The sequence below is a fragment of the Squalius cephalus genome, assembly GCF_949319135.1.
Source record: "Squalius cephalus genome assembly, chromosome: 1".
Taxonomy (NCBI): domain Eukaryota; kingdom Metazoa; phylum Chordata; class Actinopteri; order Cypriniformes; family Leuciscidae; genus Squalius; species Squalius cephalus.
This window is the reverse complement of record NC_137122.1, coordinates 7,746,060-7,766,438: the sequence shown is the minus strand read 5'-3', so window position 1 is coordinate 7,766,438 and position 20,379 is coordinate 7,746,060. Positions and strand designations below refer to the sequence as shown.

The following is a 20,379-nucleotide window of genomic DNA, read 5'->3' as shown; positions in this document are numbered from 1 at the left end:
GCCGGAAGTAAATTTCCCATTCATTTCTCCCATTGACGTTTTCGAAAATCCGTATCTAAAGAGTTTTGGAGCATGTCTGAGGATAACCAGCTACGGCTGAACTCATAGGCATACAACATATCATTTCGAGTGAAAAAACGGCGAGAAAATCCCCAAAAAAGTCAAAGGTACAAGACTGTGTACATATTTTCATTTCCGAGCGAAGGAACTACTCATCCCATAAACCACCGCGCCTCACTGAAGTCGACTGAAGCCACAACCGCGAAAGAGCCTTTAGAGCGACTTTAAAATCTGACGACAGCCACGCGAACTTTTTCTTGTGCCGTTTATAGCAGTTCTTTCAGTAGTAATTGTGTAAATAGACTGGAAAGCACGGCTGGCGGTCCGCGGCTCACGGGTGCAGATCTGGCAGTCCGCGCGGCGTTCTGCTCATCAGTTTTAGCGGCCCACGGGCTGGTTGCTGACAAATGCCTTTTGCTGAAAAATAAAAGGCATTTATCTCAAAACAAGGTTAGTGCCCCATGAACTTTTGGCGGTTATATGAGCATATACAATCACTTAGTACTGCCGTAGCTGGTTTTAAGTCTACCATGTATGGTTACGTTTTTATGGCTTATACCCCAACTGTCAATGGAGAAATTGTATTGAATTTTTACTTCCGGCACCGGCTGTGGGCGGGACTGTGATGCTCTATTAGACTGCGGCTCATAAGTGGAGCTGATACAGGAAGTCCAGCGCAGCGCGATAGTGCACTTTCTGAGATATGTATTTTTTCTCGTGACTCGTGAGGTTGACGTTTATATTATTAATTTGTTGGAAACGCACATTTATTTTCGACTTGTCGGAGTCGGGCTTTAACTACAGCACAAACTGTTTGCATTGCCTAAGATTATTTGCAAGTGGCTCTTACCTTTACACTATTGGAGATGCGGAGAACTTGATGGAAAGTGCTGTCTGTCGTGTCATTCGGAGTTTACCTGGCACTTTTAGGTTTAAAAAAGTTTTAGATTTTTTGTGGCATTTCCAAGCCACTTAAGACCCAATGTTGTAAAGCAGTTTTTTTTTTAGGCTATCATCATTTTTTATGAAGATCATGCAATCATCATGACCATGCCGATTACAGTATATGTCACTCAGGCTTCACTAACGTGATTGGTACCATAGACTATAGGCTAGACCATCAAGGCCTCAATGAAGGGGATTATGTGAACAGAAAGGGGGTCCATAATGTAAATGTGCAGCCCAGTTACTATTGGGATTTTTAATTCCAGATTAGTAATATTATATCAAATAAATAAGGCAGTTGACTAAAATCTTCCATATCCCAAATCTGAACGCAAAATGGCCAGGATCTATGCATGACTTAAGAATGTTCAGAGATTCACATTTATGCACATTATTTGAAAGTGGTAAGAAACAATACTTGACAAAGACACATGGCAAACATGAGGGCTTAAATACACAGACTAATGACAAGACAAGGGACACCTGTGAACAATGATCAGACAAAGAAAAGACACATGGCAGGATCACATGACAAACAGGGAATCACATGACAGACATGGAAACATGACATGAACAAAACCAAAACGTGACAACTAACCGGCAGAATATTCCACAATTTTGGCTTAGCTAAATAATAGTGTTTTAAATTATCAGGTACAGTTCCTGATTCAAGACATTTATTTATTAAATTCTAAAAGGTTTTCACATGTTTAACAAGGCGAGGAGGAATTACGTCAAGAGAGGAGCCAGTGGGTTTTTAGCTTGTTTATAATTCTCTGCAAAGAGAGAGAGAAATTGGTGTGAATTGATTGAAAACCACATGACATGCAGCACAGCTGGGTCAGGTGTTGAAGGCAAGATATTCAATCTTATGTCCCTGTAGCGTTAATAGAGTGATTCTGACTGGTCAATTTAGCTCAAAGGGATTACTGATTAATTTATAGGGAATTTGAAAGAATCACTTATTACAACCGAGCAAATGACTTGTTCGCGGTTCATTTGAACTGGCTGTAATTCTTCAACGGATATAAATATCCAAACTATAGTGAAACACTATAGTTAACAAGGTAACTTAGATCAGCAGTTTAAGACATTAATGTGTAAGCACATAACACAAGTAACACTTCTCTTTAAAAATACAAACAAGACTTTATTGATTATTCTAACACAGACTAAAACTAATATCTAACACAAACACACGCGCACACACACGAGTTGCAGAAAGGAAGAGAGTGAGGAAAGAGTGAGTTTAAGAGTGAGATGATGAAATCCCAAGATTCTATGCACTTATAAGACATAACCTGAACGAACCATCAATCATTAATTTAACCCTTCTTAGGCGGGCTATTAAATCAATACAATACACCAGTTCAGCTTTTGGTCTGGAGGTTACTTGCTTGTGTTGCGTAGGGATTCCCTTTTGTTGGCGTTCGTTGGTTGATGTCCTCGTGCTTGAACAGATGTCTGGGGCGGCCAATCACGTGGTGTGCTGGCGAATGAATTAAAGTCTTTGTTGAAGCTGGCTTTGCAGAAGAAATGTGGGCCGAAATCTTGTGACAAAACTTAACTTAGAACTGAGACTCACAACGGAAAATAAGAAACTAAGAAAAGAAAGGAAATTGAGACGAGAGTAGTTAGATGGCTTGAATGAGACACCAATGTGTCCCTGAGCAAGACACTTAACCCCTAGTTGCTCCAGAGGCGTGCGACCTCTGACATGTATAGCAATTGTAAGTCGCTTTGGATAAAAAGCGTCAGCTAAATGAATAAATGTAAAATGTAAATGTAAATGAAGCTGTTGAACCCGTTCTTCTGATCTTGATTTGGGTTTTTTGTCTCTGCGCTTCTACATGGTTACTGTCTGTCTGTTCTCTTCTCCCTTCGCGCACCTTTTCAACCTTGTTGAAAATTCTTTCACCGAGAGAGCGCACAAACTTTGTTCGGGTCTAAGATTTTAAACTCACATGTTTGTCCAGCATCCTAAGAGAACTGACCAATTAAGACACTGGCTTAATTTAGGAGGTGGTGTTCTCTTCATCTCTTATCATAAATCAAGCTTATCTGTGCTCTCCTTACTCTCTAAGCTCTAGCAGAGAGGAAAGAGGCCACAGTTTAGACATTATTACTATTATAAGAATACGGAACATTTCACACAGATTTCACTCAAGCCATCTTTTGAATTAAGAACATACGATCGTACCGATAGGAAGCACGACACACTTTCATTCAAGCATCTAATAGTTACAACAATTAAAAGAATGATATGGGATCTAAGCATATTAGACATGCCCACATATTGTAAAAACAACAGAATTATGTAGTTGCATGATGTTTGATTATAAGTCCATCGTCAATTGTTCTTGGATAATTTTATGTATTTTTGTGAGTCAAAGTCTCAGTCTCTTTGGTTTGAAGTGATTTCAACACTGGGTCATTCATAGGTCTCCTTAAGGAGACTGGGGTCTGCTTTGTGTCTGTGTGGAGTCCAGCAGCTTCTCTGCTGTTATCTTGATCGAGCACAGAGCTTTAGCCATCTCTGAACCAATCAGTCTTTGGAACCAATCTAACATTGACACGTTCTTCCTTTAGTTGGGCTCATCTCTTTGAAGCTTGCATGGCCATAAAGTTCTTAGCTGGGGGTTTTCGTTGGTTAGCGTAGACTGATTTTATGGCTCTGGATTGGTGATTTAAGTTCTGGAATGTTGAGTCCTGTGTGGAGTTATGTTTGAACAAAACACCTGGAAGCTTCATTTGTGTTTGATTCGCACTCAGTCGTTACACTAGTGTGGATCCTCTCATGTGTTTTCAGATGTGATGAGTGACTGAATCTCTTGTCACAGTGTGAACACTTGTAAGGTTTTTCTCCAGTGTGGATCCTCTCATGTGATTGCAGATGTGATGACTGACTGAATCTCTTGTCACAGTGTGAACACTTGTAAGGATTTTTTCCAGTGTGGAACCTCTCATGTGTTTTCAGATTTCCAGACTGACTGAATCTCTTGTCACAGTGTGAACACTTGTAAGGTTTTTCTCCAGTGTGAATTCTCTGGTGCAGTTTTAAACTGCCCGCTGTAATAAAAGTCTTCTCACACTCAAAGCACATGTACTCTGTTAAACCAGTGTGAATTTTCTCATGTTTATGTAAATATGGCAGCTGTGAAAAACTCTTTCCACACACAGAACATGAATGCGGCTTCTCCTTCGTATGAACTGTCAGGTGTGACTTCAGCTCTGATGCCCTAAGAAATGTTTTGCCGCATTGATCACATGAGAACGGCTTCTCTCCGGTGTGGATCCTCATGTGTTTTTTAATGGATGATGATTGACTGAAATCTTTCCCACATTGATCACACTTAAACGGTTTCTCTCCAGTGTGAACTCTCATGTGTAGCTTCAGTGTACTTTTAAAAGCAAAACTCTGTCCACACTGATCACACGAGAACGGCTTCACTCCGGTGTGGATCCTCATGTGAACACTAAGGCAGTGGTTCCCAAACCTGTCCTGGAGGACCACCAACACTGCACGTTTTCTTTTTCTCCCTTGTCAAACACACCTGATTCAACTCATCAGCTCATTAACCCATGTGATAATGAGCTGATGAGTTGAATCAGGTGTGTTTGACTAGGGAGAAAAAGAAAACGTGCAGTGTTGGTGGTCCTCCAGGACAGGTTTGGGAACCACTGCACTAAGGTGTGAAGATCGACTGAAATCTTTCCCACATTTATCACACTTAAACGGTTTCTCTCCAGTGTGAACTCTCATGTGTCGCTTCAGTGTACTTTTAAGAGCAAAACTCTGTCCACACTGATCACATGTGTACGGTTTCCCTCCAGTGTGGATCCTCTCATGTGACCTCATATATGCTGATCGACTGAATCTCTTGTCACAGTGTGAACACTTGTAAGGATTTTCTCCAGTGTGGATCCTCTCATGTGTTTTCAGATTTGATGATCGACTGAATCTCTTGTCACAGTATGAACACTTGTAAGGTTTTTCTCCAGTGTGAATTCTCCGGTGCAGTTTTAAACTGCCCGCTGTAATAAAAGTCTTCTCACACTCAAAGCACATGTACTCTGTTAAACCAGTGTGAATTTTCTCATGTTTATGTAAATATGTCAGCTGTGAAAAACTCTTTCCACACACAGAACATGAATGCGGCTTCTCCTTCGTATGAACTGTCAGGTGTGACTTCAGCTCTGATGCCCTAAGAAATGTTTTGCCGCATTGATCACATGAGAACGGCTTCTCTCCGGTGTGGATCCTCATGTGTTCTTTAAGGTTTGAAGATCGACTGAAATCTTTCCCACATTTATCACACTTAAACGGTTTCTCTCCAGTGTGAACTCTCATGTGTCGATTCAGTGTACATTTAAGAGCAAAACTCTGTCCACACTGATCACATGTGTACAGTTTCCCTCCAGTGTGGATCCTCTCATGTGACCTCAGATATGCTGATCGACTAAATCTCTTGTCACAGTGTGAACACTTGTAAGGTTTTTCTCCAGTGTGAATTCTCTGGTGCAGTTTTAAACAGTTTGCTGCAGTAAAAGTCTTCTCACACTCAAAGCACATGTACTCTCTCACACCAGTGTGTGTTTTCTGATGTGTATATAAATTACACCGCTGTGAAAAACTCTTTCCACACTGATCACATGAGAACGGCTTCTCTCCAGTGTGAATCATCATGTGAACATCAAGACCATATTTGCATGTGTAACTCTTTCCACACTGAGTGCAGGTGAAAGATTTCTTGTCTCTTCTTTTCTCTAAAAATGTCTTTTTAGTCTTTGAGCGACTCTGAGGTATTTCTCCAGGTTTGACATGATGTCCCTCCTCCACTTCACTCAGTTCTTCACTCTCCTCCTTCACTTCACTCAGTTCTTCACTCTCCTCCTCCACTTCACTCAGTTCTTCACTCTCCTCCTCCTCTTCACTCAGTTCTTCACTCTCCTCCTCCTCTTCACTCAGTTCTTCACTCTCCTCCTCCTCTTCACTCTGTTCTTCACTCTCCTCCTCCTCTTCACTCAGTTCTTCACTCTCCTCCTCCTCTTCACTCTGTTCTTCACTCTCCTCGCTCTCTTCCATCAGGTCTGACATGAAAGAAAAATGTAGTAAATAAAATTCAGTACATCAAAATAATACACTGAAAGAAATACAAATTGAAAGGACATGAAAGTGAGCCCTAAAGTAATAGTAGATAGTAGACAACTGTTTTAAATATTATGATAATTTGCTGCCTTATTTATCAGTTAAAATAGTATGTTGATAATCAATATAAAAATGTCCCAAACCTCCCTTTACTGACCATTTGTTGAAGAAAAACCAAGAACATTGTGTACCATTTCATAGTTTAACTGTTTGTCTAAATGTGATGAAGTGCTTGAATGTTTCTAACATGAATGTTCTTCAGCATCATGAATGAATGAAGAATAAACACCAACCTCTTTGTTCTTCAGGATCTTCAGTGTGTTTCATTCTGCAGGGTTCTGGATCACTCATGTTCTCACTGTCCTCTTTAATAAACTCAGTCTTTGCAGATTTCAGCTCTTCCTGATGCTCGTCTTCACTTGTAGCTGATGGGAATTTACAGCATTTATTGGATAATTGATGTGGGAGGAGCTTCACTGACCATGTGACTGATGTGGGAGGAGCTTCACTGACCATGTGACTGATGTGGGAGGAGCTTCACTGACCATGTGACTGATGTGGGAGGAGCTTCGTTGATGATGCAATTGGTGTGGGAGGAGCTTCACTGATCTGCCCAAAATTAAAAATATATCAGTTACTGAGTTTGTTTTTATACTGACACTTGAAAATTTCCTTGAACGAGGGACATTTTTCTTCCAATTATTTTTAAAACATTATCAAATCTGAATCCAGGGACAAATCCCATTGTTGCCATATTTTGACACCAACTTTGAGATTGATATTTATTTTACTAAAAACGTTTTGAATTATTAATGGCCGTTCACACTACACTTTTCCTTCCACTGACTTCCATTCATACGCATGTGAAAGTGGGACACCAGAAACACAAGCTCAAGTGAATAACCCTGTGAGAAATAACAATCCATTCATTAATTGTATTGCTAATCCGAACATTATTCTGTTTCTTCATTAAAATACAGGGATCTAGAAATAAATAAAAGAATATAACTAATTTAAATTCTTCCCAATATGAATAATGGTAAGAAAAACTGTTAAAATCATAAACACAGAAATAAATGTACATACAGTAACCATCAAATTCCCTCAGTCTGATGACACCAATGAAATGAGCTTTAAGTGTCCATTTACAGGAGATCTGAAGACATCAGCATAATAAATGAGGTGAAAACAGGAACTATTGTCATGAAATAAAGAGTGTTTTCAGCAGATCTGTTAATATTGATGAGCCGCAGACTATCAACACTCATTCAACAAGCCATTCAGGATCATCATCAGATCATCTCACTTTATTCTGAGTGTTTGCTGTTAGAAACACATCATTTGAGTCAGGATACATGACAAAAGCCTGTAAAAAACTCTATTGAAAGACAATACTCTTATTTCTCAAACTATAACATGGATAAAACATCAATAACACAAAACAATGACACTCATCTTCCTCAACCACTACAGATTACAGCAGCATAATGTCCAAATCAATCTAAATATATAGTTTGATCTTATAATAACTAAATTAATCACTGCACAGTGAATTTGAGATCCGGAAATCAACACCAATGTACTTAATTTCAACACTTTAAATGTGTAAATATGGGAACAACCCTCAAAGTGTTAGTTCGACACTTTCAAGAGCGTTGCCTCTCGCAGCACCGACACAGAGTTACAACATGAACACTAAGAGAGTGAAATATGAACACCTATTCTGCATTACCTACTTTAAAGGGTTACTTCAGGATTTAGCATTAAGCTTTGTATTAGTAGAAAACCTGTAGTATTTTCGAATTACCATGCTTTCCCCCCTCATATCCCCCTGAGACAAGAGATTTATGTATTTTTTGTCTGGAAAAAATCCTCCGATGACGCAAATATCGTCATTTTGCGTCATCGGAGGATTTTCTGGACAGAGGCTAAAGACTACAGCCAGTAGATGGCGTTGTTCCGCATGTTTACAACCCGCCCATACAGGGTGGGATCTCACTCACAGAATGTACACAGTGTCAGCCTTCTTTCTTTGGAAGCTAAGCTAGCAGGCTCTTGTTCTGTGGAGAAAGCTGAATAGTAGGAGAAAGCTGAGTAAGTAACCATCCTCCTTTCCCCGGACTTGTCCGGCGGGCGAGATCGTTCAAAATGTACGGGATTCAGCTTTTGCTTTCTGCGGTCGCCATTCATTGTTTAACGTTACATGCACACCTTTCAATCTAACTGAATTCATTCCGATTGGTGAATTTGAATGTAGTGTTTACATGAACGCTAAACAAGTGATCGGTTGATGTGCGTTTTACCATTGTTAAGAAAAATTCCCGCTCCTCCGTGAGAGATGCGAGACCCGGCGCGTCTCAGAAATCATTGCACCGGCCTCGCGCTGTTCTCCCGCGGCCGTCAGCCTCATCCTGCTCGCCACAGTAAGCATGAATGAATGGCGACTGTAGAACGCAAAAGCCGAATCCCGGACATTTTGGACGATCTCTAATCCCTCGCAAACTCATCACGTAGGCTAGCTATTGTTGTTGCTAGCCTACGCACTCTTACCGGTAGGCGTGGCCTCCTAAGGCAGCGAAGCAAGTGCATTCTGGGAGTTGTTGTCTTTCATCCACATAAGCCAAAAATACATTTTCTGGCTTTTCTCAGTCTAGAAAGCTCCAAATTCAAAAATTTCTTCACATTTCTTCTACTTAAATGACCTATTTTAAATACACATTCATCTTCCCAGAGGTGAAGTATCCCTTTAAAGAACTGTAAAATACACTGACAAATCATGTAATCTGAAAAAATAAATTCACTTTGAAATAAACATCACTTTATATTACTCTTTAAAAACTTTATTTCAAAACAATTCAGAAATTTAAATTGTAGGCTAACCTTAGTCTGGGATCATAAAAGTGGTTCTCTTACGAGAGGTTCTCTCGTATTGCGTAGTTGCTACGCTACGGGAAAGCCTTTCTTTCTCGAGATACTGAAGCCAAAAAATTATCCTTAATTTTTATAATCTTGTCAACGCAGTGCGGCAGCCTGCAGACCTAGGGCAAGCTTACTAGCGTGCCCATTGGCTGCCCTGCGGCAACTGCAGCAGCCTACCGCTGAGCCCTTGGCGTGACGTCACGACCAATGAGCGCGCTTGGCGCGCTTAATGCGTCACAGCCCGCGAAAAGGGGTGTGGCTTAGCGTATATAAACAGGGCTCGGAGGCTGCTTCTCTGATTTCTGTCTTTTCAGCGAAGCTCTACGCATCGCTGCTCTCTGAGGAGGCCGCCGTCGAAGCAAGCGACCAGCACGCCGAGGATCTAAGCCTGAGGACGCCGGCCGCCTTCGCCGCCTTCAGGCTTCCCTGCCTGCTTCGCTATCCGGCGAATATATCCTTTTACCGCTCTGTGTTGTATGTGTTTGTGTGTTCGCCCCGCGAATTTCAAATGCCTCGCTCGTCCTGTGGCTCGTGCAGAGCCACGCTCAGCGACAGAGACCGCCATGTATCTGCGCTCTCTGCCTGGGCTTCGACACGCAGCCCGCCTTCCTCGGGCGGCTGCGAACAGTGTGAGGATTTGCCAATGTCGACCCTGCGGGCTCGACTCGCCATGTTTGATGATCCTCCCCCTTCTCCGGCTGCCTCTTCCGGGCCGCGTAAGAAGAAACGCCGCTCTCAAAGGCCTTCCGAACCGGTTATGACAGCTGAGCGCTCGCCGGAGCCCCTCCCGCGAGCCTCGCTATCTCCTTCTCCCCCCCACCTCCCGACGCGCAGCGGCCGGCTTCGCCTGCACTGCCATCGCCTCAGGGGATGAAGCAGTCCAGCTGGTTACTCCCCTCTGTCAAGCCGCGCAAACGGCGCCGCTCACAAGGGATGTCAGTACGGACGGTCACGGGCTATAGCTTCCTTTACGTTACAAGAAAGCTACCCCCCCCGGATGACGCACGCCCTCTCCCCCTCTGTTCGAGCCGCGCAAGGCGCCGCTCACAAGGGATGTCAGAAGTAGACTGTCACGGGCTGGCTTCCTTTACGTTATAAGAAAGCTACCCCGCGTCTCGGTCGCGCGCGTCACTCACCGGCCACCTCCGTTTCTCACACATTTCTCAGTCCCCTCCTAAGCTCAGGCGACTAGAAATATCTATATTGCAAACAAGCCTGTTTTTATACACGCACGCCTGCAAACAAACGATGTCACAGCACATGATGACATCTTCCCGCTCTCTCTCCCTTTGTTCGGGCCGCGCAACTGCGCCGTTCTCAAAGGATATCAGAGCGGACGTCACGAGCACCTGCGACAGGAGGAAGAGAGTGTTCTCGTCCCGCCTAGGCTGGACTACCTCCAATTTCTCGCATATTTCTCAGTCCCCTCTAAGTTCAGGCGGCTGGAAATACTAATACTGCAGTAAACGAGCCTGTTTTAATACACGCGCGCCTGCAAACAAACGCCGAAACGAAACACGCCGATCGGTCATATGCTCGCACTGACTGGAAGCTCATGTGTGCCCCTGTGGCTCAGTGGCAGAACATTAGGCTTCCGCACCAGAGATCCGTGTTCGAATCCGGCTCTGGCGGCAGAAAAACTTTTTTCTGCTTGCTTCTCCGAGCTCGCGACCAGCTTTCTTACATACAGAAAGCAAACCCGCATCTCACGGGATACATATTTCTCAGTCCCCTCTAAGTTCAGGCGGCTGGAAATACTATACTGCAGTAAACGGGCCTGTTTTAATACACGCGCGCCTGCAAACAAACACCGAAACGAAACACGACGCTCGGTCATATGCTCGCACTAACTAGAAGCTCATGTGTGCCCCTGTGGCTCAGTGGCAGAATATTACGCTTCCGCACCGGAGACCCGTGTTCGAATCCGGCTCTGGCGGCAGAAAAATATTTTTTTCTGCTGGCTTCTCCGAGCTCGCGGCCAGCTTTCTTACATACAGAAAGCGAACCCGCATCTCACAGGATGGTGCTTGAGTATTTATGAGCGTCTAAACATATGAGCCATCAAAGCATTTGCTCTATAACACCGATGGTGTTACAAGTGTAGAAAATGTGCCCACTCCCATGTGCTCACTGCTACACACAAACACGGTCTCCCCGGCAACGCTCACAGAGCGCACTCTCATAAAGCGGACACATGCCGCTTGAGTACTAAGTGTAGTAAATGTGCCCACAACTCTGTGCTCACACCTAGCTGCTGCCCGCTCTATCACACAGTTACCCCGGGTTGCAGATCCTCTAAAGCTCACAAACATTCCGGCTCTGGCCGAAGGTGTCATAAGTGTAGAAAATGTGCCCACTCCCATGTGCTCACTGCTTCACACAAACATGGTCCCCATGGTAACGCGCGCAGAGCGCTCTCTCATAAAGCGGACGCAAGCCGCTCGAGTATTAAGTGTAGTAAATGTGCCCACAACCTTGTGCTCACACCTACCCGCTGCTCGCTCTGCCAGTCAGTTACCTCGGGTCGCAGACCCTCAAAAGCTCCTAAACACTGGCCGTGTCATAAGTGTAAACTCTGCGCCCGCTCACGAGCACGCGCACTCACTGTTAGACATTATAATCCCCACGCCGCTCTCGCGCCTGGGATGTTTGACAGCAAATCACGCTCCATCCGATGGGACCGAGCTACTGAACGCTGTACAGTCGGCCAATACTGTTTACCAGCCCCCGTGTTCGAGCACCAGCGGCGCGCACGCCGCTCCATCCTCTCTGATACAGGTTCCCCATCCCGCGCAGCGCGGCGATCTGAACCCAGAGACCATTCGACCCCTAGCCATGCATACGGAAGCATGGGAGGCGATTCAGGGCGCGTCAGAATGGGTGCTGAATACTATAAAACACGGCTATTCGCTTCAATTCGCTCGTCGCCCTCCGCGCTTTATAGCACGGAGACGAGAGTGAGTCCAGAAGCTGCGCACCTGCTTCAAGCAGAAATAGCGAAGCTGCTGCGCAAAGGGGCTATAGAACAGGTTCATCCTTCTCTGAGCGAGTCGGGCTTTTACAGCCGCTACTTCCTCGTACCCAAGAAGGACGGAGCGTTAAGACCTATTTTAGATCTGAGACATCTGAACAAAGCCCTCATGAGACGGCCGTTCAAAATGATCACAACCAGAAAAATCCTCGCGCAGATTCGCCCAGGAGACTGGTTTATCTCTCTCGATCTAAAAGACGCATACTTTCAGATACAGATATATCCCCGTCACAGGCCATTCTTGAGATTCGCCTTCAACGGTCGAGTATATCAGAACACAGTCCTGCCCTTCGGCCTGTCTTTGGCACCCCGTACATTTACAAAATGCATGGACACGGCCCTCGCTCCCCTGAGAAAACAGGGAATGCGAATACTGAATTATCTGGACGATTGGCTTATTCTAGCGCAGTCAGAGACGGAACTTGTGTCTCACAGAACAGCGCTTCTCAGCCATCTAAAGGAGGAGCTGGGTCTCTCGGTCAACTGGACCAAGAGCTCGCTATCGCCCCGTCAGTCAATTTCCTTTCTTGGAATAGAACTGGACTCAATGGCTATGACGGCCAGACTGTCAGAGCAGCGCGCGCGCCGCATCCGCCTCCTCGCCGCATCCCTCCAAATAGGCAGCCGGGCTCCGCTGAGGACATTCCAGCGTATCCTGGGGCATATTGCCTCAGCTGCAGCAGCGCTCCAGCTGGGCTTACTGTGCATGCGCCCGCTTCAACGCTGGCTGAAAGCGCGCGTGCCCCGCCGAGCCTGGGCGGCCGGCGGCTTGCGAGTCAGAGTGAATCAGAGCTGCATTTCAGCCCTGCAGCCCTGGCTGGCAGCCGAATGGTATCTCACAGGAGTGACTATGGGAGTGATTTCACACCGGAAAGTTGTCTCGACAGACGCTTCCAACCTAGGTTGGGGAGCGCTCTTCGAAGGCAGACCGGTCTGTGGCCGCTGGTCAGACCAGGAGAATCTCCTACACATAAACTGTCTAGAGATGCTCGCGGTCGAGAAAGCGCTCAAACACTTCCTCCCATTCCTCCACGGTCACCATGTTCTAGTCCGCACGGACAATACATCGGTAGTGGCCTATGTGAATCGCCAGGGCGGTGTCAGATCAAAGACGCTCTGCACCCTGGCGGAACGCCTCCTCGTGTGGGCTCAGCACTCTCTGCGCTCGCTGAGAGCCGCGCATGTGCCTGGCCACCTAAACGAGGGCCCCGACAGACTGTCCAGGGACAACGTTCCCCCTGGGGAGTGGTCTCTACACCCCCAAACAGTCCAGTCGCTGTGGCGCCGTTTCGGCAAAGCGAAAGTCGACCTTTTTGCGTCAAAAGACAACGCTCATTGCCCAGAGTTCTTCTCGAAGAACGAGGACGCGCTGGCCCAGACCTGGCCCAGCGGCCTGCTGTACGCTTTTCCCCCGGTCTCTCTGCTGCCTCAGGTCATCAAGAGAATCAGGGAAGCGCGCCACACAGTGCTCCTCATAGCCCCATACTGGGAGAACCAAGCTTGGTTCCCGGATCTAATACAGCTGGCAGACTCAGCCCCCTGGCCGATACCGGTGAAGAGAGACCTTCTCTCTCAAGCCCGCGGCTCGATACGGCATCCCCATCCAGAGCGCTGGTCTCTGCATGCGTGGAGCCTCAACGATTACACGCTGATCTGCCAGACGGGGTCATGAACACGATCATACAATCTAGAGCCCCCTCTACAAGGCGGCTCTACATGTCGAAATGGTCAGTGTTTAACAGATGGTGCACTGCTAAGGGGCTCGATCCGCAGACATGTGGGGTATCGCGAGTACTGTGTTTCCTTCAAGAGCTACTGGACGCGGGCAGGTCCCCCTCCACGCTCAAAGTCTATGTTGCGGCCATTTCAGCGCTCTCTGTTTCAGAGCTGGGCCGCGCATTAGGAAGGATCGAGTTCGTCATCCGCTTCCTTAGGGGAGCCAGGAGGATGAACCCCCCGCGACCCCCCTCGGTTCCTATGTGGGATCTTTCTCTGGTCTTGGAGGCCCTGAGAGCGCATCCCTTCGAACCCTTGGAAACTGTGGATATGAAATACCTCACGCTCAAGACCGTTTTTCTGATAGCACTGTCTTCAGTCAAACGAGTGGGAGACCTTCACGCGTTATCTATTAACGCTGCGTGCCTCGAGTTCGGACCTAATGACTCCAAAGTCATTCTCAGACCGAGGCATGGGTACGTTCCCAAAATTTTGGGCACTCCCTTCAGAGCACAGGTCATTTCTCTCTCAGCCCTGCCAACTCACGGCAGCGAGGCCGATAGTAATCTCCTCTGCCCGGTCAGGGCGTTGAGAAACTACATTTCACGGTCCGCCGCTTTCAGGCGCTCGGAGCAGCTCTTTGTTTCGTTTGGTGGGCGCACCAAGGGTCTCGCCGCCTCGAAACACAGCCTGTCCAGATGGATAGTGGACTCTATTGCTGATGCTTATGCGTCTAAAGACCTGCAGTGCCCATTGGGCATTCGAGCTCACTCCACCAGAGGCATGGCCTCGTCGTGGGCGTGGTCCAGCGGGATTCCCATTCATGACATTTGTGCAGCGGCAGGCTGGGCCTCCCCCTCCACATTTGTCGGGTTTTACAACCTGGATGTTCCCGCCTTGCAGGCGAAAGTTTTATCAGTCTAAGTCTCGCGTATGCCAGCCCACTATCTGTGCGCGGGCTACGTTGTGTGATTTAGCTTTACTGGTTGAGCTGCACTATGCAGGGAATTGTCAGTTCGGACCGGCCGTGCCGCTCCTAACCCCCTAGTGTGTGCTTATGTACGGCGCTAGCCCTCTTTGGGCCGCCCGGCTCTCTGCTATCACGTTCCCCGGGCTCTCCCTGGGACTCATTCAGTGGATGCTGGGCGCGCACGGCGTTGACAAGGGCGTTCCCGTAGCGTAGCAACTACGCAATACGAGAGAACCTCTCGTAAGAGAACGTTTCGGTTACTAACGTAACCTCTGTTCTCTCTAGAAGAGGGAACGAGTATTGCGTAGCCCGCCGTGCTCGCGCCACGAGCTCATTTCGCTTCATGCGACAGAAACCAGAGAAGCAGCCTCCGAGCCCTGTTTATATACGCTAAGCCACACCCCTTTTCGCGGGCTGTGACGCATTAAGCGCGCCAAGCGCGCTCATTGGTCGTGACGTCACGCCAAGGGCTCAGCGGTAGGCTGCTGCAGTTGCCGCAGGGCAGCCAATGGGCACGCTAGTAAGCTTGCCCTAGGTCTGCAGGCTGCCGCACTGCGTTGACAAGATTATAAAAATTAAGGATCATTTTTTGGCTTCAGTATCTCGAGAAAGAAAGGCTTTCCTGTAGCGTAGCAACTACGCAATACTCGTTCCCTCTTCTAGAGAGAACAGAGGTTACGTTAGTAACCGAAACGTTTTCTCAATTAAAATAATAACATTTTATATGCGCAGAAACTGAAAATGATCAGATAAAGATCACCACAAAGCACTATTGTTCCAAGAATAAAACACTATTCATATTTATTTAGTATTGATTTAATGTCTCACGTGGCTCATCATAGGTTCAATGTAAAACATCGAGCAGTATCTTTTCCTTTAATAAATCATTGCTATGCATTTAAAATTAGTTTAATATTCTAAAATCTATTAAAATTACAGCTTAATAACATTTAGATTTTTAAATCATTTTAATCAAACACTGGTGAAACAACCACTTATGTCTGTAATGGTGACTTGATAGCTAGGACTGTAACAGTAGCTAGTTGAGTATATGTGACCACTGGTGCATCGGTAAGAATGCAATCGAATACTCTAATGCTCTTCAATAGATTTATTGACAGCCAGCAGATGATTATCTGTCTTCGTGAGTATATAGTATGATGCAATAAGTAAAGCTAGTAAATGGTAGCCTGATTAGTACAACTTTCCTTTCAAGTAACTTTAGCTGCTTATATAACCAAATAATATACCAGATAACACACATTAGCTAATAACTATACAATGTCAGGTGAGTCCACACATAAACACACTAGTAGTGTAACACTATACTAGGTATTAGCAGAATGCTAGCGAACTTTATGCTAACATACTGCATTTCAACTGAGTATCCCAGAATAGACAACACTCATAAAAAACCTAAGGCACCAAAATACACATACAGTGCTATGCATAAGTTTAGACACCCATACTAAAGTTGACTAAAAAGAGGAATAAAAAAAATCATCTTTTGGAAACTGAACTTAATGCCTTAATTAAAAAAAATAGGAAAAATCCAACCTTTAAGGACACCAATTTTCTTTGTGAATGAATAATGTATCGTAAATAAATAAATGTTCTTCCTTAAAATACAGGGTGCCTAAGTGAGTACACCCCTATGTTAAATTCCCATAGAGGCAGGCAGATTTTTATTTTTAAGTATTTTTTTTTTATTATTTTTTTTTTTTTTAGGATACTATGCATCCTGATAAAGTTCCCTTGGCCTCTGGAATTAAAATAGCCGCACATCATCACATAGCCTTCACCATACCTAGAGATTGGCATGGTTTTATTTCAGTTAGCCTAAAAGCTAGTTTGATTTGCATTGAGAGATGATCTTGTGGAAAGTACCCCATGCCAATCTCTAGGTATGGTGAAGGCTATGTGATGATTGTAATGGTTCACGATTAATGCCGTTCCCAATTATTCCCAAATCCTCATCAGAGTTTATAGAAATAATCTCGCGGTATAACTAAAGAGCCTATCCTTTAGTCGTGACCTTAAGGAGTTAGACGATCAGTCTATACAAGATAATAATCTACTATAAAAATAATAGATATATCACAAGTATTATAAGTCTGTCTTTTGAGGTACTCCTTAAACCTTTTTCGCAATATAACATCACTCTGTTACATGCTGCCTCTTTGGCTAGGCTATATGATCAAATCAACACACATGGTAATAATACTTTCAACAGAAAGAATGCTCACCCCACGTGTGCGTCTCCTTCAGCAAAAGATTTCCTGTCCCAGGCAGAAGAAGACGGTACTCAAAAAATCCAAGGTCCAGACAGATGATTATAAAAAATGTTTAACAAACTTTATTAAAATAATCAAATGATAAGGATACTTGTTACAGATTATAGATGAGTACTAACTAACAGATGTAAAAAATAGCTAAAGATAGCTTGCTTCTTGCGCCTGGTAAAGCTGGCGTACCAGGTTGCTGGTTGCAAGGAAGAGCAATAAATCTTCCTTTGTTTGAGTCTTATATAGTCTTGAGTTCCTTTGAACTCAGGTTCTGCCTTTAAAAATAGTTTTCTAAGCACCATGCAGCATAGCTCTAAAAAGCAAATCTAATGGCATAACATTTAGTAGTCACTGATGCTGATCTTCCGCACAAGCTCGAGCATTTCAGCTTCCGTCATCTCATGCAGGGCTGGTGGTTTCCTGTTCTGCTGCGTTGCCCCAGCCACGACGTTTGCAAAGGAAATGTCATCATCACACACTCTGTGTACAGCATTCTTCACATGATGTGGGGCTATTTTAATTCCAAAGGCCAAGGGAACTTTATCAGGATGCATAGTATCCTGGATCCATGAAGTAACTGGCCTTTAAAAATAAAAATCTGCCTGCCTCTATGGGAATTTAACATAGGGGTGTCCAGACTTATGCACCCTGTATTTTAAGGAAGAACATTTATTTATTTACGATACATTATTCATTCACAAAGAAAATTGGTGTCCTTAAAGGTTGGATTTTGCCTAATTTTTTAAATTAAGGCATTAAGTTCAATTTTCAAAGGTTTTTTTATTCCTCTTTTTAGTCAACTTTAGCATGGGTGTCTAAACTTATGCATAGCACTGTATATGTAAACATTAAGACCAGGGTACTCACATGTCTCTGAACGCACACATGCACAGATAACGGCACAGAAGACAACTATGCACTTCAGAAATATCTACGATGTGCTGCCCGTGGTCACTCTCTCACTACTAACTCAAAACGAAACCTTCTTCTTCTTCTTCTTCTTTTGGATTTTTACAGCAGCTGGCATCCTTTGAGTTGCATTACTGCCACCTTTCGGTTTTATTTATCCTTTTTTTTTTTTCATTCATACTAAATCCGCCTATCTAATCCAGTTATCCTCAAAAAAACAAATAACCATTTCCTACCCTCCGCACTCTCTCCATACCCCAATAAACTTTTTAATGTATTTTCTACCCGTCCTATTTTTTTTAACTGTGTTATCATTTCTCTTCTTTCCTGTGCAAATTTCCTGCATGTTGTAAGAATATGTTCTACTCTTTCAGCTTCCTGACAATGCTCACACATTCCTGTAGGATGTTTTCCTATAATTAACAGTGTACCGTTAAGATTGCTATGCCCAATTCTCAGTCTGCTTATTATCACCTGCTCTTTCCTCTTTGTTTTTACTTCTTGATATACCTACTTTGCTTTGAATTTAATGTAAATGTCTCCCTTTTATTGCATTATCCCAGCTCTGTTGCCATTGTTGCTTTATACTTCTCCACACCTTTCCCCTCTAATCTCCTTTTTTAACTGCTTCTTTTGCCACATTATCTGCTTTCTCATTTCCCTGAATTCCAGAGTGTGCAGGGAGCCACAGAAATGTGTAATTTTTCCCCTGTCTAACGAGTCTTGAGTTCACAAATAACACTTCATACAAAATGTCTAGATGACTTTTAGTTACACCTGTCTTCATGCTTATAAGAGCTGCCACAGAGTCACTACATATTAAGATTTCCTTCTCACTAATATGTCCATTCCAACGCCATCAATATGGCAAACAGTTCAACTGCAAACACACTCAGACTATCAGTTGTTCTTTTACTAAATTCCACCTGATATCTAGGAACAACAACTGCAGCTCCTGTTGCATCTGTTTGCATGTCCTTTGACCCATCTGTGAAAATCTAAATACTTTCCTTATACTTATTTTCCATACAGATGGTGGACAACCAGAATGAGACTTTTACCGCCGCCGAAATTGGGATGTGTATTTGCTGCCTTTTACCGCTGAGTGGCGCTGTAATCACAGACTTTTAAAAGTGTCAGTTTATTCTCTTTATGACGTAATCTGCCGCGGCAGTAATCTGAGCTGAGGTCACAGATAAATTCAAGATAAATATTGTGGTTAAACGAATTCAAATTCATTAAATTTAAACAAAGTAGACACACGTTAACTTTGTGTGCCCAGTTTTTCTATAATTTAGAAAGGCTATGTCAATAGGTTACTTGTCATTTACTTCGTGTTATTTTAATGTGTTTGTAGATTCATTAACTGAAACATAACAGTGAAATAAATTAAAATAATTTACCGTAAAATTAAAACATTTTCAGGACTTGCAGTTACTAACCGATGTTAGTCGGTTTAAGCATTCTTTGTTATATTCAGAATTAAATAGGCTTACATGTTGTTATGATTATCAATTGAATTCTTTAATAAATAATCAACCACAATGCCTATTACTGCCGCAGCAAAAATAAACCAGTCGAATTTCAAAGTCGTTCGCGAAATGACTAGGCTATACCGGGTGGCGCAAGTGACAGGGCAAAACAGCAGCAACTGCGGCATTCTAAAAGGTAAGTTTCCTATCTGTTTATTAAAAAAAAAAAAAAAAAAAAAAAACATGGCGCAAGATCTTGTAAAAAAAAAAAAAAAAAAAAATTTCATTATTTGAACAAAAATGAGACTGATTGAATATGTAAAAATATAAACAAACAAAGCAGAGAAAATAGTAGACCTAGGCTATACAGACTATAGCTCTGTGGTCAATGCATTAACAATAGCCTCTCGGAGCTTCAAACGATCTGAGATCGAATCTCAGTGTAGCCGACAGTGTTTATGTTTTTCCGTTCTTGATGCTTAAATATGCATCTGTTTATTAAAGTCAATCATCTTGTTTAATTATCAATTGTACATTACAACATAAATTTGCTACATTCCAGTTGAGCCGCTGCAAAGACGACACATCTGATGAAGGAAGACTGTCAGTCGATTGCACCAGAAAATGAAGATGATGATGAAGCTCGTCTTTAATCTGCTAAATTATTTTTTGTGTGTGTGTGAATCATTCACGAGATTGAGATGACTGGCAGTGATACCCGGCCATAGCAACGGAAGACATTTTTCAAAACAGATCGAACAAATCAGAAAAATACTTTCAATACAGTATTGCTTTCAATTAAAAAATAAACAATGAAAATGTAAAAGAAAAAGAAAATTAATTAAGTTTGAAAACCCATCGCACATTTCAAGGTATGAATAAAGTGTCGGGACAGTTTATTTATTTAAACAGGGTTCCATAGA

The 20,379-nt window shown here is 43.7% G+C and overlaps 1 protein-coding gene across 1 annotated transcript; it reads right to left on the bottom strand.

Annotated features, from left to right (window-relative positions):
* Positions 1–2,137: 2,137 nt before the first annotated feature.
* Positions 2,138–18,067, bottom strand: LOC307160353 (uncharacterized protein). Its single transcript, XM_079874407.1, has 5 exons — positions 17,943–18,067; positions 17,037–17,723; positions 6,448–6,763; positions 4,688–6,096; positions 2,138–4,524 (listed from the first exon to the last, which is right to left on the bottom strand). The coding sequence occupies exons 3-5, from the start codon at positions 6,668–6,670 to the stop codon at positions 4,471–4,473; spliced, it is 1,686 nt and encodes a 561-aa protein (XP_079730533.1). The 5' UTR covers positions 6,671–6,763; positions 17,037–17,723; positions 17,943–18,067; the 3' UTR covers positions 2,138–4,470.
* Positions 18,068–20,379: the final 2,312 nt, after the last annotated feature.

Bases quoted from the DNA above. Each gene is read 5' to 3' on its own strand.
- LOC307160353 (XM_079874407.1), bottom strand. From the start codon at position 6,670: ATGGTCAGTGAAGCTCCTCCCACATCAGTCACATGGTCAGTGAAGCTC. The intron at 6,097-6,447 runs GTTGGTGTTTAT...CTTTCATGTCAG, and splicing joins AGATCCTGAAGAACAAAGAG to ACCTGATGGAAGAGAGCGAG. The intron at 4,525-4,687 runs GTGGTTCCCAAA...GAAAACGTGCAG, and splicing joins GATCTTCACACCTTAGTGCA to TGTTGGTGGTCCTCCAGGAC.